This window comes from Vipera ursinii (assembly GCF_947247035.1).
Source record: "Vipera ursinii genome assembly, chromosome: 6".
In the NCBI taxonomy this organism is placed as follows: Eukaryota; Metazoa; Chordata; class Lepidosauria; order Squamata; family Viperidae; genus Vipera; species Vipera ursinii.
The window spans coordinates 89,827,457-89,852,234 of NC_139515.1; the positions used below are offsets into that span (position 1 = coordinate 89,827,457).

The 24,778-nt window shown below is 55.4% G+C and overlaps 2 protein-coding genes across 2 annotated transcripts; both read right to left on the minus strand.

Moving 5' to 3' along the window:
* Positions 1-337: 337 nt before the first annotated feature.
* LOC310642102 (rheacalcin-1-like) lies at positions 338-5,613 on the minus strand. Its single transcript, XM_083365527.1, has 6 exons — positions 5,578-5,613; positions 2,544-2,618; positions 2,279-2,373; positions 1,676-1,813; positions 1,499-1,604; positions 338-539 (listed from the first exon to the last, which is right to left on the minus strand). The coding sequence occupies exons 2-6, from the start codon at positions 2,599-2,601 to the stop codon at positions 448-450; spliced, it is 489 nt and encodes a 162-aa protein (XP_083221653.1). The 5' UTR covers positions 2,602-2,618; positions 5,578-5,613; the 3' UTR covers positions 338-447.
* Positions 5,614-13,838: 8,225 nt separating this feature from the next.
* Positions 13,839-18,386, minus strand: GARIN1A (golgi associated RAB2 interactor 1A; the record flags this gene model as incomplete). The annotated part of the gene is made up of 6 exons (XM_083365408.1): positions 13,839-14,287; positions 14,601-14,711; positions 15,046-15,161; positions 16,984-17,245; positions 17,738-17,916; positions 18,207-18,386. The coding sequence occupies 6 exons, from the start codon at positions 18,384-18,386 to the stop codon at positions 13,882-13,884; spliced, it is 1,254 nt and encodes a 417-aa protein (XP_083221534.1). The 3' UTR covers positions 13,839-13,881.
* Positions 18,387-24,778: the final 6,392 nt, after the last annotated feature.

Below are 24,778 nucleotides of genomic sequence, written 5' to 3' on the forward strand. Positions count from 1 at the left end.
ATAAGAAATGCTTTGCTTCCCCTGCGCCCCCCCACCACAGAACAAGTGCCCCAGGTGGAGCACAGCCCCCCCTCCCTCCTCAGTATCTCCTCCGGGGTGGGGGGCAGGTAGGAGATTGTCTTGGCCAAGGAAAGAAGTTCAGCCAATGGAGGGAACAGGCCTGTGGCTGTTTGGGGGAGGCGTCTCCCCACCCCACCTGATGCAGTGCCGCTGGGTCTCTGTAAGTGGGTGAAGCGACCCTCGGAGGGCAGATGGAGGGGGAGGGTATTGGGTCTAGGGGGTAGGATCTCACCCCCCCAAAAAAAGTGCAGCAGCCCCAAAGCAGTGAATTGTGAGATCCTTTGCTCAGAAAATGTTTATTGTGAGGCAGGCGTTGTGGAGAGACAGGCCTGGGGGGGAGGGGGAGGGGCAGCTCTGGGCTTTTTCCTGGGGGGCGATGAGGCAGATTCAGGCCTGGCCTCCCTGTGGGGCAGCCGCCAAGCTCTTGCAGAGGAAGGGGTTCCGGTCGTAGCAGGATTCGTCGTCCCACAGCAGGAACCCTGGAAAGAAAAGGGGGGGATCAGGTCTGGTGAGGGGGCTGCCAGCCGGCTTTCCTGGGAAGGGTCCCTCGCTAAGCCCGGGTGGACCCTCGGCTGCCAGTTGGCCTTTAATCACCTGTGAATGGGCGCCTGCAAATTTCGTCCTCTTGCATCGTGCCAGCCTTCGTGCAGCGATGCCCCCCCCGGGAGGCTCCTTTGAGCATCGGGCAATCCTCCTGCCCAGCCCCCCCAGCATCCCCCCACTTTAAGGAGGCTTCTGAGCCTCGGGGGTGTCTGCAGCTGGCAAAGGGGCCCCCGCTTTGTGCCCAACGTGGCTTCTGGCCTCCCCTTTTTCACAGGAGCCAGTTGGGCACAGGCTGTGCTGACCAAGACAAAGCTGCTTCCAACCTGCCACGTACTAAACCTGTGGGTCAAGAAGTGGGGCTGGGGGCTTCAGGTACAGGTAGTCCTCGACTTAGAACAGCTACAATGGCACTGAAAGAAAGTGACGTACGACCGTTTTTCACACTTATGACCGTTGCAGCATTCCTTGCGGTCACATGATCAGAATTCGGACGCTTGGCAACTGACTCGTATTTATGACAGTTGCAGCGTCTCGGGATAGTGTGATCCCCTTTTGCCACTTTCTGACCAGCAAAGTCCATGGGGATGCCGGATTCACTTAACGACTGATAAGAAAAGTAGTCCAGTAGAACAAAACTCACTTAACAGCTGTCTTGCTTAGCAACAGAAATTTTGGGCTGATCTGTGGTCATAAGTTATGGTATAGCGCAGTCCCCCCCTCAGGTTTTGGGAACTGGGAGGGGGTCTTCAGAGACCGATCAAATGGAAATCCTTTTGCCCTATTTCAGTAGAATTCCTTGAGGCAGGGAGTTCCACAGATCAGCACAGAGCCTCATTCCGAGGGAGGGTCTGCACGGTCCAGAGTGGAGCCCACTCCCCTGCACGCTGGCCCTTACCGTAAGAGTCATCCAGGGCGGCACAAGAGTCCCAGGTGCGGCGGTAATGTTTCTCCCAGGCTGTGTAGCCCACGGGGGAGCCGTCCACCCAAGTCCAGGTCTGGCTCTAAAGGACATCGAGACTGGTCACTTGGGGAAGGAGCAGGGCCGCCACAAGCCACCACCCCGGTCACTCACGTGGGATGGAAGGAAGAGCCCCAGCCACACGTCCTCGTGCTCCCACCACTGAGCCTTTTGCAGGAAGCTGGACACGGCTTGGTGCTCCTCACGGGTCTGGATGGAGGCCAGGTGGCCATTGTGGCTTTGGCAGAAGGCCTGGAGGCGGAGAGAGGCAGAGAGGCTGCAGAGGAAGCCGGCGGCCTGGCCTTGGGGTGGCACAACAGCAGCGGGTTTCAACCATGCCGGCTGGGGAATTCTGGGAGTTGAAGTCCACCCATCTTAAAGTGACTATGGTTAAAGCGAAAATTGCCAGAGGCTGCAAACCGCCCAGTGACCCCTCAACCCTTGAGGTCAAGCGGGCAGCAGTTCATCTTCCCAGTGGACACTTGTGTTTCCCTGCCTGGCAGCTTATGGGCCCTCCAGCCCCTTCGCTCAAACTCTTAAGTTCTGGTTCGGTGGGCGGTGGGGAGCCCACCGTGGCATAGAGAAGCTGCAGTTCCTCACAGTTGCTGCCTTCCCCTGGCACCGCTGCAGGCTCAACCCCTGGCAGTGCCACCGCCCAACCCCCAATGCAGAGGGCCCAATCCCAGCCGGGGGGGGCCCTCCCCTACCCTGACTCACCTCCGCCTGTTGCCAGGTCACCTCCTGTTCAAAGTAACCATAGCAGTGGCCGTTGTAGGCCAGCCAGCCGCTGGGGCAGGGGTCAGCCTGGGCATCTGCGAGGACAGGAAACGGGTGAGGCCCCCAACACCCACAGGTTGGCTTTGTGTTCCCCCCTACCGCTCCGGAGATTGAGCTGTAGGACTCATAAGAGAAATGGGAGATCCCCCTCCCCTCTTTTGGTTACAGGGGTCTTCCCTGCAGGTTGGAGGGAGAGGTCACTCACTGGCTGTGAAGGGCGCAAGCACCAGGCCAAGTAAGAGGCCAAGGCTGAAATTGGCCATCCTCTGGTTCTTCAAAGCTGCAGAAAGAAAGAGCAGGCGTGAAGGGAGGGGAGGGGGAGGATGGGGAGGGGACGCCTCCTTGGGAAGGAAAGGTGGGTGCCCCCCAACCACCCACCGGGCCTTGCAGGGATTTTGTTGCGGGTGGAAAATCAAAACTGGGATACGGCAATCTCAGAGATTGCCCAGATCAAAAGAGGGGCTGCTTCTGGGCTGGGTGTGTGTGTCATTTTTCTCATCACTTCGAGGCTGAATGCGCCCCGTTTCCCTTGGGCTTCACACACAAAAGGTTGCAAACTCCATGCACCAACACACGCATGTTGAGCTGGGTCTGTGGGAGAGGGAAGGCGACCCTTTTCTCTGGGAAGGGCACACGCGCGCGCACACAAACTCACGTTTTTTGTTTTAATACCCTGGACTCTGTGTTGACGCCTGGCAATGACCAGGGGAAAAAAAAAAAGAATTATTTTTCTCTTTTTACAAAGATGCAAGGCAACACCCATGATTTGCCCGCCCAAAGATTCACTGTGCAAGCATTGCAGCTTTCACACATTAAAAAAACCCCTTTGGGCCTTCCTAGTGATGAAATGCAACTAAACGTTCACGTGTACAGGCCCTTCCTCATTCAGAGAATACAACGTGAGCCCACTGTGCAAATCCCAACTGCGGAAAGTTATTTCAATCCGTGCAAAAGCTGCCACAGCTGTAATCAAGAACCTCCTGGTTTACTCCTGACTCTTAGGTGGCAACAAGGAAGAGTCGTGAAAAGGAAGCACCTGCAGACCTCCGTAAGGCTCCAGACGAAACTTCGTTTTATCTACGCACTTTTATTTCTGCTGCCTCTGAGCCCAACTCTGTATATGTAATTCAGTAACCTAGGAAATCCAATTCCACACTATCTTTGAGTCAGTTTTCCAGGCTTCTCTTAGCTCCGTGGTTTTCTTGCACAGATTTCATGACCGGCTAGCGCTGACAATGTTACCTAGTTGGGTCATGAAATGTCTGCAAGAAAACAACCAAACTCGGAGAGCCTTAAAGACCCCCAGCTACAAATCTCGTACTCTGTCGGTTTTCAGAAATTGCCCACAATTTTATCATTTCTAATCGATGCTCCTGCATGCATTTAGTATCTCAAACCTAACTAAGGTGGTCTGAAAAAAACATGCAACGCCCTTTGGTGATAGAGTGAAATAGCCTATACGGCTCTAAGTGCATTAAATGACATTTCCCAAAACTCCTTTTACATCCTTCCTGCCCTCATTCGAATTATGGGAAAGGGTCACCTGTCTCCATTTCTTTCCTTCACTCTAAACTTACCTGTCCAGGTGTGACAGCAACTGATTTTTTTCTGCACTCCTGCGGACTACCGAAAAATGCTCAGCTGAGATCACCGATATAATTCCACGCTTTAACCATCTTTTATTTCAACTGCCCTTCGCTTGGCTGCCGTGGGACCTTGATGCACACAGTCTTATATGTGACAACTCGTACACAGAAACTGTTGCTAAATTATGGGATTTTTTTTCTCCCCCAAATAAGCAAGTGTGAGGATGTTGGAACACTCCTCGTATTATATTCTCTGCATGAGGAAGGGCGTATATGCGTGTACACACACACACACACACATATTGACATGGATGTCAAGTAAAGGGGTGGGCAGTCTCAGCTATGTGCACATCTCCATTGAAAGATGAGGTTGGATGTAAGAAAGGAACGGGGGGGGGGTGGATCGGAGTCCTGAGCAACAGATGAAAAATGCAGCGTGAACTTCTCTAGTTGCATTCCAGCACTAGCAAGAGCATGGAATGGATATCTTTTTAACTTATTCAAGTTGTCACGCAGCCAGCTTGTGTACTGAATCTTTTGGAGGGCAAATCGTGGGTGTGGCCTTGCATCTTTGTGAAAAAGGAAAAAATGCTTCTCTTTGGCCTGGTAATTGCCAGGCGTCGACACAGAATCCAAGGCATTAAAACAAAAACGTGTGTGCGCGCGCGTGGGACTCTTCCTTTCCCATAGGAAAGGATCGTCTTCCCGATCTCGCTGCCTGCCCCGCCCGGTCCTCCACCCCCCACCCCACCCCACCCCAGCGCCTCCACAGACGCGCCGATCCCGGGCCACGCATCCCGCTGCTCCCCCACCCCACCCGCCAGCGCCTACACGGCTCAGCCGAGCCCCCCACCCTCGGCGCGTAGATTGGCTGCCGGGAGGCGCGGCCCCTCCCCCCGCCAAAGTAGAGGCCGGGGCAGAGCAGAGGCCAACCGAGTCTAAACGCCCGCGGTGGGTCGGCTGCGGCTGGACGGCGGGGGCGACAGCTGGCGGAGGCGAACCGTCCCACTCGGGTCCGAGAGCCCGCCCGTGGTTCTCCCCGAGGTGCTGAGGTGCAGCCGCTGGCTGGCGGAGCCCCAACGGGAGTTGATCTGGGGCTGGCAACTAGGGACGTGGGCAGAAGGGGCCGGGAACTGGACCGCCGGGTGTCCGGAGGGGCGCAGCCTCGAACAGCCCCGCTCCAGCGAGGCTCTCGGGAGGGGATCGGCTCTTCCGCCAGCGAAGCCCCCTTCCAGGCAGGAAGGGCTGAGTTCCGTCCATCTGGTAGGAACCAAGGCTCGCTCTGGCGCCCCCCCCCCAAATGCGTCTCCCCGATCTTCCTCGTTGGGGGTGTTGGGAGAGGTGGGGCGGAGGAGGGTGCTCTGCACCTGGGAAAGCCAAGGAAGAGCCCCCCCGCCGTCAAGCCGAGCGCGCCGGCCTCTTGGCCGGGCTTGGCGGCTAGTGCGGGCTGCGCGCTGGAGGTCGCAGCTGCCCCCTCCCCACGGCAAGCCTCTGCTGCTGGCCACTCGGGGACCCAAACGGGGGGGTGGGGGAGGCTGGCTGCCATGCCCCGAAAGCGGGAGGCTTCGCGAAGAAAAAGCGGGTCCTCCTACTCGTCCCCCGAGCTCCACCCGCGGGAGGCGCGAGGCGTGGGAAGAGGACGGAGCCACTCACCGGTAACGCGGCGCCGGGAGGAGAGCAAGCCGGGCAGCCGAAGCAGAGAGAAGAAGAGAGGAGCGGCTTCCCCGGGCTTTATAAGCCGGCCTGCCCCCGCCCCTCCCGGGCAGCTATCGGTGCCGCCCCCTCCCCCCACCCGGAGCTCCGACGGGGCGGTCCCCTCCGCCAACTCCCTGCGATCGCGGCTGCTCATCGGGAGCCCCGTGGGGGCGGGGAAGTGGAAAGGAGGTTGGCTGAAGAGCCCCCATTTCCACATTCACCCCCACACCGTCCCCCTCCCCTTCCCCAGGACAGGCAGCCCAAAGTCAGGCTTTTCAAAACGAGAGACGCCCCCAAACGGCACAGCATGTGCCCACTGTATTCTCCAAGGGTGGGGTGGGGGCTCCCACTCTATTTGACATTTGGGGTGAGCCGGAGTGTCACTGTGCAAGGGTGACGGGGGGGGGGGAGGAGACATTTCCTGCATGCTGCTTAAACCATTTGTGGCCTGCAAAACTGCCCATCAGGCTGACTGGCTCTTTGGTGCGCCCCAGGTGACCGGTGTGAAGGGGGAGGGCAAGGCCCTGAGGTGCCTTGTCAATATATCAAAATTGTATCGAAAAACTGTATTGCGTTTAGCCCTGCGGCCCAGAGGTGCTTTTTCAAAAGGCAACTGGGTTTGTTTTTCCTTGAAGACATTTCGCTCCTCCTCCAAGAAGCTTCTTCCCTTCTGAGCTGAAGAAACGTCTTTTGCCTCTTGCAAAAGCCCCCTTGGGACAGCCACGACCTCTGGGAGACTGAGGATCGCCACAGGCACTCAGCCCCGGGACCCAAATTTCCCTCTCCGAGGATCAGAGGATCTCTTTCTGAAGTCCCATCAAGAGAGCGATGATCTCCTCTTGGATCACGTCTCTCCCGGCTTAGAGATGAACTGATGGGCTAATATTGTTCATCTTCCCTCTCAGACGGTTCTTAACTGAGGTCAGGTTTTTTTGCGTTTGTGCTTCAGGTGGAGGTGCAGAAGCTCCTCTCGGACTGTCCCTCCGGAGCTGCCCTCAAGCGAGGAGGGATCAATGAAGGAACGGGGATCAGCCTGCGAATCCCACCAGCACCACCCTTGCTCCTCATCCGCCACCCTCTAGTCAGCCGTAGTTTCCTTCCAAATGTCAGGATGCAGAGTTCTCTCCCTTCCCAGGTGGCAAAACTCACTTAACAACTGCCTCGCTTAGCAACAGAAAACTGTGCTCATAAGTCGAAGCCTGTTTGTATATCAAGAATCTGGAGGCTGCATCAAAGCAGTCTAGAGCAGCCCATTTCTAGCCATCCTGGCCAACCTGGTGCCACGGATATTAAGCCAGGCAGAGCGCTCCCCCCCCCCCGCCTTCTCCATCGGGGAGGCAAACAGCATCTGGCGCTGCAAACAATCCGTAGGCCAGAAGCCTTTGCAGTATCCACAGTTTATTGTCTCTTGTGGAGGCGGCCCAGATGGCCGTAGTAGCTGGTTCTTCTGTGAGCAATTCTAACTATGTAAAATATTCACAACTTTAAGCGGTCAAAGCTGCTGTTTTAGCTTCCTTCTCTTCAAAGAGCTGCAGCACACACATTGCTGGGGGGGCCTCCTGGTTGTTTTCAGTCATGGAAGGGGACTCAGCAGCTCTTTTGGACAAATCGTCCCCAGAGGTCCAGGCAGTCTGATGGGGTTTACTCTCGAGCAAGCCTAAGGAAGGTGGCAGCCCTAGAGCAACCCAAGGCAACAAAATATTGCAAGCTTGTTTCAAAATCCCTTCATTCTGGAACTATTGTGCCAGTGGTCCTCTGGCTTTCCTGGAGACCCTGAATCAGACCCCCAAGCAAGGGGTCAAAAACACACAGCTGCCAGCACACAATGAAAACCTCACCCATTTTTACACATCTTGCATCCACAATACCCATAAAGAGGAGAAGAGTACAGATGTTGCACAGAAACAGGTGCTGCCTTGAAACTTCTCATGCGGGCGCACACACACACACACACACACACCAACTGTATATGCCCCCTGCCCCGGCCGAGAACTAAACTGTTCTGAGCCATTCAAGATGAGCCAGTGAGCCATCGCAGCAGCAAAAGACGGACCAGCCAGCAGAGGCCTTGTGGGGGGGGGCTCAGAGCGAGCTCAGTCCCGCCCCCTTGGGACGCTGCAACCGTCATAAAGACATGCCAGTTGCTAAGCCTCTGGATGTTGCTCACATGACCGTGGGGATGCTGCAGTAGTTCTAAGGGTGAAAAACAAGTCACTTTTTCAGTGCTGTTGTAACTTTGGATGGTCACTAAACGAATGATTGTAAGTCAGGGACCCCCTGCATGCAGGAGAAAAGTGGAGGCGTTCGCAGGGCAGAATCTGCCTGAAACCCTCCTTGGGGGCCTGACATCAGGCCCTGCCCTCTTAAGGGAGGGGGAACGAAGGGGCGGCTGCCCTTTGGAAGGCCACTCTGGGCAGAGCTGCTCCGGGACCCTTGATCTGCTCAGGGCTTCACCCCTCCCCCTCGGCCCACCACAAGCTCCCTTCAGAGCACCCTTCCTCTTCAGGCAAACCCCCCCCCCAAGAGCCCATCTCCAGCGAGGGAGGCAGCCCGCCGAACAGGAGGGGAGCCTTTCCAGCTCTTCCTGACTTGGCAAGGAGGGCGGGCGGGGGTTCTGTGTGCACAAAAAAGGGGGAGGGGGAGAGAGGGGCAGAGTGGGAAACGCCCCCCCCCCCGTCTTTGGCACCGGGACCTGCTGGCAGGAGACCCACCCAGCCTTCTGCTGCCAGGCCTCCCATGGCCTGCCACGCCTGCGTTCGGATCCCTGCTAAGAAAACGGGAGGGGGAGAGAAGGGGGGCAGGGGTCTTTGGGGAGCCACGTCAGCCATGCTCGACTGCGCATCACAATTGCAAGCACCCCCATTCTTTTCTTTTTCTCTTCCCCCTTTCCCATTATTTTCATTTTTCTTTGTAACTCTGCATTTTATATTTTCATAAACTAATAAAACATTCAAACACACAATTGCAAGCAGCCCATCCCATGACACGGTGCTTGGATTTATTCGTTTGTTTATGTATTTCTATCTTCCTTATTGGCCTCTTGGGAGAGTCAGCTCAGCGTTTCTCCTTGCTCCAGAGAGAGACCTTGCCCCCACCCCCGCAGCCCCCACCCTAGAAAGGGCGAAGGAGGTCCAGTTCTCTGGCCAAGGCACCCAGCTCAGCTGCCTCCTCCTGCCGATAAAATTCTTCCAATTCTACTTGGCGGGAGAAGAGCAGGAATGCTGCACTTTGAGTTGCCAGTTCACAAAACCTCTGCTCAAAACACAACTCCACGGCTTATGTAAGCCCCAAACAAGAATGCGCAGCGCGAACACACCCCGTTTTATCCAGCCAGATGCCCTTCTTGCTAGTGCAAGGAGGCCACTGCCAGTGGGCGGACTTAAATGCTGGCTGGGGAATTCTGGGCATTGAAGTCCAGTCACCTCGGCTGAGAAACACTGCTGCAGTGTAACTGCACAACAGCTGGACTCTGGGCAGCCTCTGAAGCCAGAAAGGGTCCAGCTGAAGATGTGCTGCTTGATTCGGCTTTGGGAACAGCTGGGCTGTCCTGGCAGCGTTAAGGTGGGACAAGTTCAGCTAAAGATGGATGGATTTTCCCAGCTCTTTTCCCCCTCCTGCTGAGAGGCCAACTCCTTGGCCCTCTGCCTGGGGGGGGGAGCAGGACGCGGTGGGGTGGGCCGGGCAAGTGGAGGTGGGTGCTTGAAACAGCCTGCTCAGCCCCCTGCCCACGTCCGTGCCTTGGTCCAGTCTGTCCAGCTGCCTCTGAACATGGGCACAGCGTCTCCTGAAAGAGTCCAAGCCAGACTGGCTCACTAGCTGCAGGTTTGGGGGGGTGTGTGTGGGGGGGGTGAATTGGGGGAGAGCCTCTTTTGGGGGTATCAGCACCACTTCACGAGGCCAGGACTCTCCAGGAGGACTACAAGCGGTCCCTGACTCACAATCACAATTAAGCAGAAATTTCCATGGCTAAGCCAGGCAGTCGTTAAGCGAGTTTTGCCCCATTTTGCAGTCTTTCTTGACACAGTCGTTAAGTGAACCACTGCAATTGTTAAGTTAGTGACCTGGTTGTCCGGCGAACCTGACTTCCCCATTGATTTTGCGGGTCAGAAGGTCAGAAACGCTGATCACATGATCCCTGGACATTGCGACCGTCATAAATAGGAGTCAGTTGCCAAGCCTCTGAATTTGGATCACGTGACCACGGGGATGCTGCAGCGGTCGTAAATGTGGAAAACGGTCATAAGTCCCTTTTTTCAGTGCTGTTGTACCTTTGAATAGTCATTAAATCGACGGTTGTAAACTGAGGACTACCTGGACTCCATCATGAAAACCAGGGGCAACAGGAACACTCCCCCCACCAATTCTTTGCCCCCTCCCCTCCTGGAGAAAGAGCCCAGCAGCTAAACAGTTAAGGAGGGCACGGAGAAAGAGCCCCCCCCCGGGGGTTCCTCTCTGGGCCCCTCCTCTAACTGGAAGGAGGCGAGAGCAGATGTCCGTGCGGAGCCTCTCTCCTCCAGCTTGTCCCAAAAGCGCTTTTCCAAAAGTCAACTGGACTTTTTTGCCGTTTTCCCCTAAAACATTTCGCGTCTCGTCCAGGAAGAACTGAAGAAGCAAAACATCTTCTAGGAAAAAACCCGAGAGCATCCGGTTGCCTTTTGGAACAGCGTCTTTGGGAGAGGCAAGAACAAAAGTGAGCCCTGAAGCCGAGTCGCCAGAGGTCCCGGCGGCCTCCCGGGGGAGAGCATCTCCACCCCTCACCCCCTCCAGAAGGCAGCACAAGCCTTTGCCTTTGGATGCTCCGCAGCCTGTTTGTGCCAAAGCTGGAGAAAGCGTGGGAGATAAATGCTCTCCCTCAAGGAGGTGGGGCAGCTTCCCCCAACCTGATGTGCTCCAGATGTGCTGTTTCGGGATTCTAGGAACTGCACACCAGCAAGCCCGAAAACCACCCCAACATTAGCTCCAAGTGAAAGGTGAGGAGAGGGGAAGGGGGTGGGGGGGTTTCTGACCCTGTCCCCACTCCCCATAGACGAATCTCCTGTAGCGGGGAGAGGCAGGAGGGGCCGATTAAAAGATGGTTAAAGGTCTGGAGACTAAAACACACCAAGAACAACGGATGCAGGGTTTGCTTTTGGCTGGTCTAGAGAAAAGAAGAAACAGGGGTGACATGATAGCAGCCTTCCAGTATTTGAGGGGCTGCCCCAAAGAAGAAGAAGGGGGGGGTGTCAAGCTATTCTCCAAAGCGTCAGAAGGCAGGACAGGAGGCAACGGATGGAAACTCGTCAAGGAGAGAAGCAACCTGGAACTAAGGAGAAACTTCCTGAGCGTGAGGACCATTAACCAGTGGACCGGCTTCCCTTCAGAGGCTGTGAGCGCAACATCACTGGAGGGAGGTTTTTAAGGAGAGACGGGACAGCCACTTGTCAGGAATGGCCTGGGGTCTCCTGCTTGAGCGGACTGGAAGACCTCCCGGGTCCCTTCCAGGTCTGTTCTGATTCTGAGCTGGTTTTCTGCTAAAACCATGGAGACTTTCAGGAGAAGGCAGAGGCGGGAAAGGGGCAAACGCTGGAATGCACCTGTGAAGTGACCCAACCTGCCCTAGACAGAGAAAGGGAAGAGGGAGAACGGGGGGGGGTCTGTTTCTGAGGCTGCAGGAGGAGGCCTCGCCCAGCCTGCCACGGCCCTGCCTGACCCAGCCTGCCACGTCTGGAGATTCCAGCCTGAGGACGGGGAGGGTGGCCAGGAAGAGACGCCCGGAGTAGCTTGTGGGAACGGCTGGGGACCGTCTTCTGCGATCCAGATGCCTGAATGGAGGAGGGAGGCTGCCAGCTGAAGAAAAGCCAGAGGGGCTGGGTGACCTTCCTGGCCCACGGGCAGCGCCTTGTGCGGAAGGGCCTGGGGGCTCTTTCTCCCCCCACCCCCTTCCAGAACCACAGGGTTGCTTCCAAAAGCCAGGAGGGGCCCTTGGAGCTGAGCCAGCATAACTCCCCCCCCCGGCATCCCCCACACAGCTGGAGTGGGGAGGGGGCCGGCTGGACCCCACAGCCCAGCTGCAAAAGCTGCACAATGCATTAAAGCCGCCCTCTCCGGCCTCCCCTTCGTCCGGCTGAAGGGCCTCGTGCTGGGGGCCCTGGACGTACGACCACCACTGAGCCCGCAATATCCGTTGCTAAGCGAGGCGATGGCTAAGTGAATTTTGCCCCATTTTACTAGCTTTCTCGCCACCGGGTTTAAATAAATCATTGCAGTTGTTAAGTCACACGGTTTTTAAGTGAATCTGGCTCCCCCATGGACTTTGCTTGTCAGACGGTCCCCAAAGTGGATCACTTGATCCCGGGACGCTGCGACCGTCATAAATACGAGCGTTTCCGAGAGTCTGAATTTTGATCACGTGACCGCAGGGATGCAGCAACGGTCATATGTGTGAAAAAGTGACACGTCACTTTTTTCACTGCTGCTGTCATTTTGAACAGCCATTAAATGAATGGTTGCAAGTCGAGGACTGCCTGAACTTGCCATTTGCCTAAAGGAAAGGAGGGGCTACCAAGAAAAGCTACGGGGGGGGGAAGGGGGGAACTGACCCAGGAAGCCTATTGTTGTTAATGGCTGCCATTGACATTTCAATGTATAGAAAGTCCTCAACATATAACTATATGTAAATAAATATATTTCCCCCCCCCCGTCTCTCTCTCCCTCCCTCCCTCCCTCCCCCCGCTCTCTCTCTCTCTCTCTCTCTCTCTCTCTCTCTCTCTCTCCCCCTCTCTCTCTCTGTCATCTATCTATCCATGCCTGCAGCTGAGGAATTCTGGGAGTTGAAGTCCACAAGTCATCAAAGGGCCACGTTTGAAGGCCCCTGGTTTAGAAAGTGGCCAGCAGTCGACCGTTTTGCTGGTTAAGTTCCCACAGCAAAGGCGGGGGAACCCATGTCCCTTCCCACAGGGGCCTCCCTCGGTCGCCCACCCAAAGATGCAGCGGCCAGCCCTGCCCCAGCCGGGTCCTCTTGGCAAGCAAGGCTCTCCACTCCATTGGAAGCGAAAAGAATACTTTTACTAAAAGCCAGGCGGTTACAGAAGTTCAGAGCCAGAACCGAGGTTTTGTGTGTGGGGGGGGGAAGCTTCCCAGGCACGCACACCCTGCGACTGTTGTCTCCCCTTTGTCCAGTTAACCTTCAGAGAAGTTGTTTTGGCAACCCTCCCGGCAAAAGCGGGCTGGTCTAGAGCGACACATTCTGCTTCCCACCCACCCTTGGCCTGGGCACGGTGAGCGCCAAAGCTTCATTTCGGTCCCCCTGGCTCCCGCCCCTCCTCACACGCCCCCCCCCCGTTTATGGCAGGCTGGCACTTGGCAAAGGAGGGCACTTCTGACCTCCAGACTGCCCCATCCTCAGTGGGGGTCCTAACTGCTTTGAGCACCCCAGCAAGCAGACGTCAGGCCTGGCTTCGACCTTGCCCCTAAGTTGGCGGGACCTTCCTTCGGATTACCGGGAGGGGGCTGGAGGGGAAGGGGGGGAGGCTATGGCCAGGAGGGCTTTTCCAGTCATGGGGAAACAGATCTTCCCCTTTCAGCCGCCCTTCCCCAAATTTTGACTCCTTCATCTGGGGGGGGGGGGGTGTCGCTCAGCCCTTGCCTCCAAAGCCAGGCTCCCTAGCCGAGCCCCCTCCTGGTCCCCCAGATTGTTTCTTCCTCCCCATCTTCTGGGTTAAGCTCTGGATGGAGCCCCCCATCTCAGCCCCAGCTTCGCCCCCCAAAGCAGCCCCCGGAGAGGTGGGGGTCTGCCCCCTTGGTGGGAACTGCCACCTGCTCTGGGCAAAGGAGGGAGCCCTGACACGGGTGGGGGGGGCTTGGTGGGACCCCAGCCCACTCCGAGGGCTCCCCTCAACAGTCGGGATGCCGTTTCCCGCGGATGGGGGGACAGAAGAGGCTGGGGGGCGGGTAGGAGGAAGGCTAGAGGGGTATTAGAAGCCCCCCGCCCCACCCCACCCCCTTTGGCCGTGCCCGTGTCCTCCGGCAGGGCCTGCCCGGGGCCCCTCCCCGTCGCCTCGGCCCTCCGCGGCCCCGATCCAGGCCCGGGCGGCGCTGTCCCCGCGTCCGCCCCTCGCGCATCCTCCTCGGCCAGCGGGCGCCACACCTGGGTCGGGTCCAGCCGGTAGCTTTATTGATCCTTTTGCGCTTTGGCCCTGCCAGGCGCTTCTCGACCCGCTTGGGCGGCGGCGGCGGCGGCGTGTCCCGGCGTCCCGTCCGCCCCCGCCGGGGTCCCGGCCCGGCCTATTTCCAGCCGGCGGCGGCGAGGCTGCTGAGCCGGCAGAGGGGCTGCTGCCAGGTGGGCGTCTCCTGCTGCCAGAGGCCGTGCACCCTCCGGTCCATCCAGGGCGCCAGCTCCGGGTCCGAGTCGGCGGGCTTCCGCGGCTCGCTCCTGGGCAGCCGCCCCCGGCACCGCGCGCACACCAGCGGCGGCGGCGCGTCGTAGAAGAGAACTGCCGGGCAGAGCAGAGCAGAGCAGGAGGCGGGGGTCGGCCTCGGGCGGGCAGAGGGGGGGGTTCCGGGCCGCTGCTTTGGGGCGCCCCCGGGCTGCTCTCCTGGGCCACTGCCGGGCGCGCCGGGACGCGGGCGCCGCCCGGCAAAAAAGAGGGCCCCGTCGCCTCCCCCGCCGCCTCCCCCGCCGCCCGGAGTCCTGGGGGGCAGCGCTCACCTTTAGCGTCGCTGGAGGGTCCCGACGAGCTGTCCAGGCTGCGCTGCTGCCGCTGCGCTTGGAAGGAGACTCTGGCGCAGGAGGAGAGGCAGGGCGGGTCAGGACGGGGACCCTCCGGGCAACCCCCGGCCCCCCTCGGCCCCACCCACCGGGGGGGGGAGATTGCCACAGGGACCGTCAGAGGGGGCTTCCTTCGCCAAAGCTCGTCCTGCGGGAGGGGGTAGGTTGACCCTCACCAATTTTGCTCAGAAGGTGTGCATTTGCAGGGTGTCTGTCTGTACCCGCCCCTGGCTACCCCCCCAATGCCTCCTTCTCAGGATGGCCCACTCCCACGGCTTCTGAAGGGCCCTTCTCGGACAGGTGGGCCCTCTCCTGCCGCTCCGGATGTAAATTCAGTTTAAAGCAACTTCGGTAAGAAAAATAAAGAAAAATCTCCGATAAAGGGGAGTCCAGCTTCTGTTCGGAGACCTCCAGCTCTCGGGATGGGGGGGGGGAGACTGCCCTGTCGAAGCACTCTTGTCCCCAGCAGGGTGTCCGGCATTCCGCCTGAACCTGCCTTATATCTACCTTTCCCTAAACTGTTGGCCCAGATGAGCAAGAAAACCCTAAACAAACTTTAGCATGAAGTCTGCAGATAGCAGCTCAGGAGAGAAGTCTATGCAAATCAGAGGTTTGAACCTGCCCCAAACTGACCGGGGAGGGAGGGCGGGGGGGGGCGGCTGGCTGATCAGCCCACTTACCTCCTGGTCTTTTCCAGATTTTGCTTGGGTCTTGGGGAGAACTGGGTGGTGACGCCCGACACCTTCCTGCCCACTCCCATTATTACCCCTGGGCTCCTCATCACCGTCTCAGAGTGCTGGGGGGGGGGGGAAACAAGAAGTTGATGTTACATGGAGACACCCCCCCTCATTCCATGAGCCCAGGGAGGAGTAACCGATGCCCTGCTCCCCCAAAGTGCTACAGATCCCCCACCCCAGCTGCAATCCCATCCCTGTGAGGTGGAAAGGAAGGTGGCAGCCAAAGCCAGGCTGGATTCAGCTGAGTGTGGGCGTAGCTCAGCAGCGGCCAGGACCAGCCTGTCTCGTTATGGAGATGGGGGCCCAGCTGAGGAAGGGGCCCTTCGTAGCTCAGGGTTGAACCGGGGGGGGGGGTCCTCGGTGCTCTCTGAACTGGGCTGTTTCCTTGCAGACATTTCACGACCCAACTAGGGAAGATCATCAGTGCTTGAAGGAAACAGGGTTTGTTTATACCCCAATCAAGGAACAGACGAACAATCTTAAGGGTAAGCAAGGCCACTCCCACCAACACTGACAAGGCTTGTATATAAAGCCACCACCCCTCTCCCTTTATGCACTGATGATGTTACATAGTAGGGTCATGAAAAGTCTGCAAAACCCCCACCGAGCTCAGAGAGCACCAAGGACCCCCCCCTCCCCCCAAACTGGTGCCATGCTGGCAGGATGGCTCTAGATGGTTGGGTGAGAGAGATTCTTCCGGAACGCTCTCTGAAACCAAAAGTCTCTGCATGCAGCCAGAGAGAGGAGGGCATCTGGCTGGCCTTCAGAGCACCCTTCTCCCGCCGTTGGCTCCTGGCAAGCCATCCACCCTCTGCAGGGACATTGTCAGAGCTGCCTCTCGGGGCAGCCGCTGCAACCAGCTGCACCTTCTCCTGTGGCCTCCCCAGAGTGGCCCTTCGGCTGAGTATTAGTACCGATTTATAAAGCCTTAGTAAGACCACCTCTGGAATCCCGCACCCAGGCTTGGTCACCACATTACAAAAAAGATGTTGAGACTTTGGAAAGGGTGCAGAGAAGAGCAACTAAGATGATCAAAAGGCTGGAGGCTAAAACATATGAAGTAGGGTTGCAGGAGTTGGCTATGGCCAGTCTAAAGAAAAGAAGGACCAGGCGGTGACATGATATCCGTCTTCCAGTATTTGAGGGGCTGCTGCAAAGAAGGGGGGGGCAATTTATTTTCCAAAGCACCAGAAGGCAAGACGAGAAACAACGGATGGAAACTAATCCAGGAGAGAAGCAACCTGGAACTAAGGGGAAACTTCCTGACAGTGAGGACAATCAGCCAGAGGTAGAGAAGCTGCCTCCAGAAGTTATGAGTGCTCCAACACCTGAGATTTTTAACAAGAGACTGGACAGTCCCCTGTCTGGAATGGCCTAGGGCAGTGATGGCGGACCTTTTAGAGACCGAGTGCCAAAACTGCAACCCAAAACCCAGTTATGTATCATCGGGTGCCAGGTGGGCGTGGCCCATTGGGTGGGTGTGGCCCATTGGGTGGGAGTGGCCCATTGAGTGGGCGTGGCTGCGGTGGTAACGGCAGATGGGTGGGACTAAAAAGTTCAATCAATCGATTCCAACTGTGCGAGATCTTTTTTTTCCCCGCGAGAAGTTGAAATTGATTGATTGATTGAACCTTTTCTCTTTTTTTGCACACGGCGGTGGAGGCCTACAGCAGAAAGGTTTTATAAAACCAAGCTAAAGGCCTAGAACTGGGGCAATGGTGCACGTGCCCACAGAGAGGGTTCTGCATGCCACCTGTGGCACGGGTGCCATAGGCTTGCCACCATGGGCATAGGGTCTCCTGCTTGAGCAGAGGGTTGGACTGGAAGACCTCCAAGGTCCCTTCCCGCTCTACTCTGATTGGCGCTGAGGGGGCCGCATACCTCGGCCACGGGGCTGATGCTGGAGGCACTGCTGCTACGGCTGGAGACCAGGCAGTGGTGGATGGGGATGGCCGGGTCCTTGGTGGTGGTGGAGAGGCCGTTGTGCAGGATGTTGATCAGGGAGCTCCAGAGCGCAAAGACGGCCTCTGGATGCTTGTGGTGCAGCTGCAGGTAATACACCTTCTTGGTCACCGTCTGGACACGCAAAATGTACTGGGAGGCGCTGTGGACAGAGAGCTGGACGTAGCGGAGGGGGAGCAGCCTGGGCAAAGCAACAGAGGCAGTCAAGGACAGGCTGGGCCAGAAGCTCGGGTGGGGGTGGGGCAGGGCTGGGAGATGGGCAAGACCCCTTTGGTTGCTCCCTTTTGCCTGCAGCGCCCCCCCCCCAAACGAGACACCTCCCAAGTCTCAAAATTCTGCTCCCCACAACCACTTTTGGTTTATTGGAGAAACCCAGGAAAGGATTCATGCCAGGAACCCTGGGCACACATGCCATGCCATGCCATGCCCCAGTAGGGACTTCAGGCTGCCCAAAACGAGGCTCTGGGCGGTGTCCACACACCCAGCCCTTGAGCTGCATGTGTGAGGCAACCTGGGACCACATCTGGCCGAGTTCCTCCTTCGCTGGCTGTGGGGAGGTGCCCCGGGGCAGCCCAAGCCTCTCCGGTGCTGGCCTGCTTCCCCTCCTGATCCAGCCCAGGTGGAGACAGGCCTGGGCCAAGGTCTCTCCCTCCTGATCCTGGGCCAACGTCACCTGGTTAGGTCCATCTGGGACAGCTGGCGGCCGCCGGCGTGGAGCCTCCCAAGCGGGGCCTTGTGATTGGCCATCAGGAGCACATTGGGGAGAGGGAGGCAGGGATCCGAGGAGGTCACTGCCAGAGTCACAATGGTGGGTGTGTGGGTGATTTCCATCTGTTTCCCCTTCTTTGTGACCTGTGGAAACCATTTCCCGCCCACCCAAGTTAATTAAAGGGCCATACTCGCCTGGATTGAGTCAATCTATTTTCGTCAAATCCAGCCACCCCCTTGTTCCCACCAGGGGGCGCAACGGGCAAGGGTACCCTCCTCACAGCCCAAAGCTTCCCAGTGGCGTGCCCAGCAGAAGAGGCAGCCAGCTGCGCCCCCCATCATCTCTGCCCAATGGTGAAGGCAGAAGGCTAAGTGGGCATCTTTGGCACAGCCCCCGGCCCGGCCCTCCTCCTGGGCCTGCCCCCCCCCCGAACCTGAATGAAGTTGCTCTCAAAAACAGCTGAGTTGGGGAACAGGTTGTAATCTGGGGAGCGGATCAGCTGGCAGAGCAGCCCCCCCTCCAAGCCGAGTGCCTTGCCAACATCTTGGATGCTGTCTGTGAAGAGCCCTCTAGCCATGGGGTGTGGGGCAGCTGGGCTGAAGGGGGCAGGCATGCCCAGGCCCTCCCTTAGCTGCCTAGGCAGCGAGGGCCAGCACTGACTCAGCGGGGGGGGGGAGCTGGCTCAGCAATCAGTGGAACTGGTCAGAACAGAGCTGTGTGCATCACAGTGGCATTGGGGTGCCGCCTGGAAGAGGCTGTGATGTCACACTGGCAGAGGAAGTGCTGACTCCATTGAGATGGAAGCAGAGCCCAGAGCCCAGTCTGGTGCACTGGAGGCTGCCAGGCTGGCATGGGTTTGATTCCCCTTAGAATTCCCCAAATGGCAGGGAAGGCCGATGGCACTCCCTCTGCCCCCTCCACCCCCAGTAAAACACCCCTAATGGGTGTGAGGTTTCATGGGCATTTTTTATTCTATTCTATACATCCTGGCAATTGGTAAAGGCCAGTTTACACAACAGGTCGAGCTACCTATGCCTCGTTGGCAGAGGAGCTGAATATCTTCTTCGCCCGCTACGAGGTTAAAAGACCAGACCCCGTAGCCTCTGCTGGCCGGCCTTCTGACTCTCAGCCACTCACCCTGTGTGAACACCAAGTGAGAGCTGTATTGAAGGCTGTGAATCCCAGCAGAGCCGCAGGCCCAGATGGGGTGCTGGGGACAGTGGTCAGGAATTGTGCCGATCAATTAGCAGGGGTCCTGACAAGGATTTTTAACATCTCCTTGCAAACAGCATGTGTACCATCGTGCTTGAAAGCAGCTACCATTGTCCCGGTCCCCAAGAAAACCACAATTGAGTGCCTGAATGACACTAGACCTGTGGCATTAACGTCTGCAGTGATGAAATGCTTCGAAAGACTGGTTCTCCAACACCTGCTTAGGACATGCCTCCCACCGGACTTTGACAAACATCAGTTTGCCTACAGGGGGAACAGGTCAACAGAGGATGCCATAGCTACTGCTCTACATTCTGTAGCAAGTCATCTCGAGAAACCTGGAAGCTACGTCAGGATGCTTGTCATTGATTATAGCTTGGCTTTCAACACTATTCTGCCAAGCATCCTTATTGAAAAGCTGAGTGACTTGAATTTTTCCCCCTCCATCTGAATCTCCGGGTGAGATTCAAGGTACTGGTAACGGTATTCAAAGCACTCCATGGCATGGGGCCGGAGTACCTTAGGGAACATCTGCTGCCGGCATCAAGCTCCCTGCGCCCTGTGCGTTCCCACAGAGAGGGCCTCCTCAGGGTGCCACCGATCAGAGAGTGTCGATTGGTGGCCCCCAGGGGGAGATCCTTCTCTGTGGGCGCTCCGGAGCTGTGGAATCAGCTGTGGAATCAGCTACCGGTAGAGCTCCGGATGGCGCCCGATCTTCGCTCCTTTCGCCGCGATCTCAAGACATTTTTGTTTGTACAAGCCGGCCTAGCCTGAGGGGGAGTGTTGGGGTTGTTTTATTTTTTGTTTTTTAATTGTTCTGGGGGTTTTTAGCGTTGTATTATATTGTTTTTAACTAGGGCAATTGTTTAATCTGTTTTTAATGTTTGTATTGGTTATTTTATTCTGCCCTGTGAACCGCCCTGAGTCCTCAGGGAGAAGGGCGGTATATAAATGTTATTAAATTAAAATTAAATTAAAATTAAATTGGATTCAAGACTTTCTTAGGGATCGGTTACAAACAGTGAGGGTCAGCTCTGCTTTGTCCACCCCCCTGAAGCTTTGCAAGGGCTCGCCACAGGGCTGCGTGCTTAGCCCCTATCTGTACTCACTGTACACATACGATTGTGTATCGTCTGACCCATCCACTGCGATCATTAAGTTCACAGATGATACCACCGTAGTGGGTCTTATTGCAGGTGGAGATGAAACAGCGTACGGGTGTGTGTGCAAAAACTATAGTGTTTAGAGAACAACACCTGAACATCGGCAAGACGAAGGAGATGGTGCTAGACTTCCGGAGGAAAAGAGAGGAACCTGCCCCACTTTACATGGGGGGGGGCTGTGTGGAGAGAGTTTCCTCCTTTAAATTCCTGGGAGTCTACCTCTGTGAAGATCTGACCTGGAAAGTCAATACAACCCAGGTGGCCAGAAAGGCCCAACAGAGACTCCACTTCCTCAGGGTCTTGTGGAAAAACAGGGTAGAACAACGGCTAATGACCCTCTTTTACCGGTCTACTATAGAGAGCGTCCTCTCGTATGGTATTGTGGTTTGGTTATGCTGGGCTGACAGCTGCGGATAGGAAGATAATACAGAGGGTGGTGAGCACAGCACAAGACATCGTGGGCTGTTCCCTGACACCACTGGATGACCTTGCCAGGGCTCGCTGCCTTGGAAGAGTGAGGAAAATTCTCAGGGACAACTCACATCCTGGACAGTATTTCTTTACTCTCCTACCATCCGGTAGGAGATACAGGAGTATAGCCAGCCGCACCAACAGGCTGAAGAACAGCTTTTATCCGTGGGCTGTCAGGCTTTTGAATGGGAAATAATTTTATAAACTTTATGCATGATTGACTTGCGAAGCCGGTGTGTTGTGTGCAATTAGCTCACATGGTGTAATAAGATCGAGGGTTTGTTTGTCACTGTGAGTTGGGGGTGGGGGCACGAAGGGAGGCTCAGCCAATCTCAATGTGTACATGGTTGTACTTTGACAATAAAGGTTCATTCAAAACTCAACTCAGGTCAATAAAAGGTAAATTCTGTGCTTGGAGAACATAGGCCGTGTTTAACCTAAGAAGGCAATCAGGTCTGGTGCTTAATGCCCAGTGTGGAAGGGACCATGAGGATCATCTAGACCAGGGGTCCCTAACCCCTGAGCCACGGTCCAGTGCCGGACCGTAGCCCGTTCAGAACTGGGCCAGGGAAGCGGGTGCATCACCTCTCTCTCCCTCCCCCCCTCCCCGCTTCCACTGGTCTGTCAAGTCGGAAAGGTTGGAGATCGATTGGGTAGAGGGGTGTCAAACTCAATTTCACTGAGGGCCGCATCAGCATGGCGGTTGCACTCAGGGGGCTCGGTGGGTGTGGCCAGGGTAGGCATGGCCTACTGGGTGGGCGTGGCTAGAGTGTGTATGGCCTACTGGGTGGGCATGGCCAGCTCTACATCGTTGGCATCAAGGGGGCCTATGGGGGCCTGGGCAGGAGTGGGACAGATCTGAGGGTCTCTGGCAGAAGGAGGGTCTCTGGGCCGGGGCCAAGGCAGTGGGGGCCGTTCCCTCACTGTTTCCAGGATGGCTTCGTGGGCCGCATAAAACCACTTCGCGGGCCGGATCTGGCCCCCGGGCCTTGTGTTTGACATGTCTGGGAGCGATGCTAGCTGGGGAATTTTGGGAGTTGAAGTCTGTGAGTCTTAAACTTGCCATGATTGGAGTCCCCTCATCTAGACCAACCTCAAAAGACAATTTGTTCAGCTTCTTCTGGCCGAGAGGGTGAACCCACAAGCTCTGTAGGGAGACTGCTCCCTTCTGGTGTAGGTCTTGCCTACAGGGAGTTTCTCTGTAGATTTGGACAAAATCTAAGTAGAATTATAGAAATAGAGTAGAGTAGGGTAGGGTAAGGTAGAGTAGGGTAGGGTAGGGTAGGGTAGGGTAGGGTAGGGTAGGGTAGGGTAGGGTAGGAGAGGAGAAGAGGAGAGGAGAGGAGAGGAGAGGAGAGGAGAGGAGAGGAGAGGAGAGGAGAGGAGAGGAGAGGAGAGGAGAGGAGGAGAAGAGAAGAGAAGAGAAGAGAAGAGAAGAGAAGAGAAGAGAAGAGAAGAGAAGAGAAGAGAAGAGAAGAGAAGAGAAGAGAAGATATGGAATAGGATAGGATAGGATAGGATAGGATAGGATAGGATAGGATAGGATAGGATAGAATAGAATAGAATAGAATAGAATAGAATAGAATAGAATAGAATAGAATAGAATAGAATAGAATAGAATAGAATAGAGAAAGAATAGGATAGGATAGGATAGGATAGGATAGGATAGGATAGGATAGGATAGGATAGGATAGGATAGGATAGGATAGGATAGAATAGAAGCTGGAAGGGACCTTGGAGGTCTTCTAGTCCAGCCCCCTGCTCAAGCAGGAGAATCTATACCATTTCAGACAAGTGACTGTCCAGTCTCTTCTTAAAAACCTCCAGTGATGGAGTGCCCATGATTTCTGAGGGCGACTTCTGTTCCGCTGGTTATTTATCCTCACTGTCAGGAAGTTTCTCCTTAATTCCAGGTTGCTTCTCTCTTTGCTCAGTTTCCATCCGTTGCTTTGGTCTTGCCTTCTGGTGCTCTGGTGAATAATGTGACCCCCTCTTCTTTGTTGCAGCCCCTCAAATCCTGGAACTCTGCTATCATGTCACCCCTGTTTCTTCTTTTCTTTAGACTAGCCAAACCCAAGTCATGCAGCTGTTCTTTGTATGTTTTTGTCTCCAGGCCTTTGATCATCTTATTTGCTCTTCTCTGAACTTTTTCCAAGGTCTGAATATCTTTTGAAGCTACAGCCTATGAGCTACATCTGGTCTTAACTTTGGGGGGGGGGCAGGGAAAATGGTTCAGTTATTTACTATATATTTGTATGACACTCATTCTCAATGGCTCTCAGCAACTCTAATAATAATAATAAAGTTGGAAGGGACCTTGGAGGTCATCTAGTCCAACCCCCGGCTCACTCTCATCTAAGAAACCCAACAAATCCAGCCCTCCAAATAACAACCATCTCAAGAGCACCATAATAATTTATTTATTTATTTTTTAAAAATAAAAGTCATATGTTCCCCAGGGCACCCCAATATTCAACAGATGCCTTTCTAGATGAAAAAAACCTTGGGTTTTAACTCCTCTCCTGAAACTCTGAGGGAACCAGCTGGCTGGGGCCTCGGGGGCCCTTGAGGCCCCCCATCTTCCCGCTGCCAAGATGGGTTGAGAGAGGCTGCTCTCCTGGGTTTCCTCCGCTTGTCCCAGAGCTCCTCTTTCAAGAGGCAACTGGGCTTTGTTCTTCCTTGAAGACGTTTTGCTCCTCATCCAGGGAGCTTCTTCAGTTCTCATCAGCTCTCTTCTTCAGAACTGAAGAATCTTCTTGGATGAGAAGTGAAACATCTTCAGAGAAAACAAAGCCCAGTTGCCTCTTGAAAAAAACGCCACCCCTGGGACCCCTAACCAGCAGTTTTTAATATTTGCAAATTGCAATCAGAAAATCCGTGCACACCACCCAACGTGAGACCTCACCAGCCACCCCACGAGAACATGGAACCACCCACAGTTTGGGGGTGCAAAGGGGTTTGAACCCTCTTTGGTTTAAATCCAGCCCAAGGAATGCTTGCTGAGATTTCTGCATGTGTGCTCATCCCAAAGCGGTGTTTCTCCATGAAATTGCCGAGGGGGGGGAGGATATCCAACAATGGACATCCAGGAGTGCCCCCAATTATGTGGCTGAAAGAGAACCACGGAGAGTTCAGTGCTCCACAAGCCACGTTCTGCTTCATCAGAGATGACAAACCAGGTTAAGTCCTGCTTGACTGTTGGCAGGGGGCAGAGGGCCAGGAGGCCGCTCCTCAGGGGACGTTCCAGCGTGAGACAGTCACCAAGGGGCAGCATTCAGCCGGGGACATCCGGATCCACCCAGGGACGCCGCCACCCTGAGGCTGCCCAAAGGGCCCGCCGGACAAAACTGGAGGACCCCCCCACCCGCAGCCGTTTGTTTCTTTAACATGAATGGTAGCCCATCTCACACAGCATGCAAACATGGCAACAGTTAAAATTTAAATAACAGTCTAAAAACAGCCAAAGAAATATGAAACAACACCCCCCCCAGACACACACACAGAATTGTGGGAGAACCGCGGTCCCTTGACCTCCTGCAACCCACCTGCCGGCTTTCTTTTTCTTTTTTTAAATAATATTTTATTAATTTTCTATTATTACATTTCATAAGTGCTTAATGAATGTGTTGTGAGGGTTGATTTGTTTTGCTTAGTAAGACAAGTTAAGTTCTTACTCTCTATACCATTTTTCCAGCCATTGGTAAAATAAGTTCCGTGTCTGAAAATATTCTGTACCTTCTTTCTCTCTGATCCTCCGTGTAAGTCTGTCCATTCCAGCCCAGCCCAGTGTGATCATCTTGATTATCTCTTCGTCCAATGGGGTTTCTTCATTTTTCCAGTGCTGAGCAAATACAGTCCTGCTGCTGTTAATACATGTAATGCTAAATATGCCCTTTGTTTATCATTTTTTTCTGGAATTATACCTAATAGGAAAAGTTCAGGTTTAAAGTCTACGTGTTTCCCTCACATTTTTTTCCAGCCTGGCAAAACAGAAACCTGGAGGGACACGCACAAACCGCAGACGTTTCTTTGTTTAACATGAATGGTAGCCCATCTCACACAGCACGCAAACATCGCAACAGTTAAAACTTTAAATAATAGCCTAAAAACAGCCAAAGAAATATGAAATAACCCCCCCCCCCCCAATTGTGGGAGAACC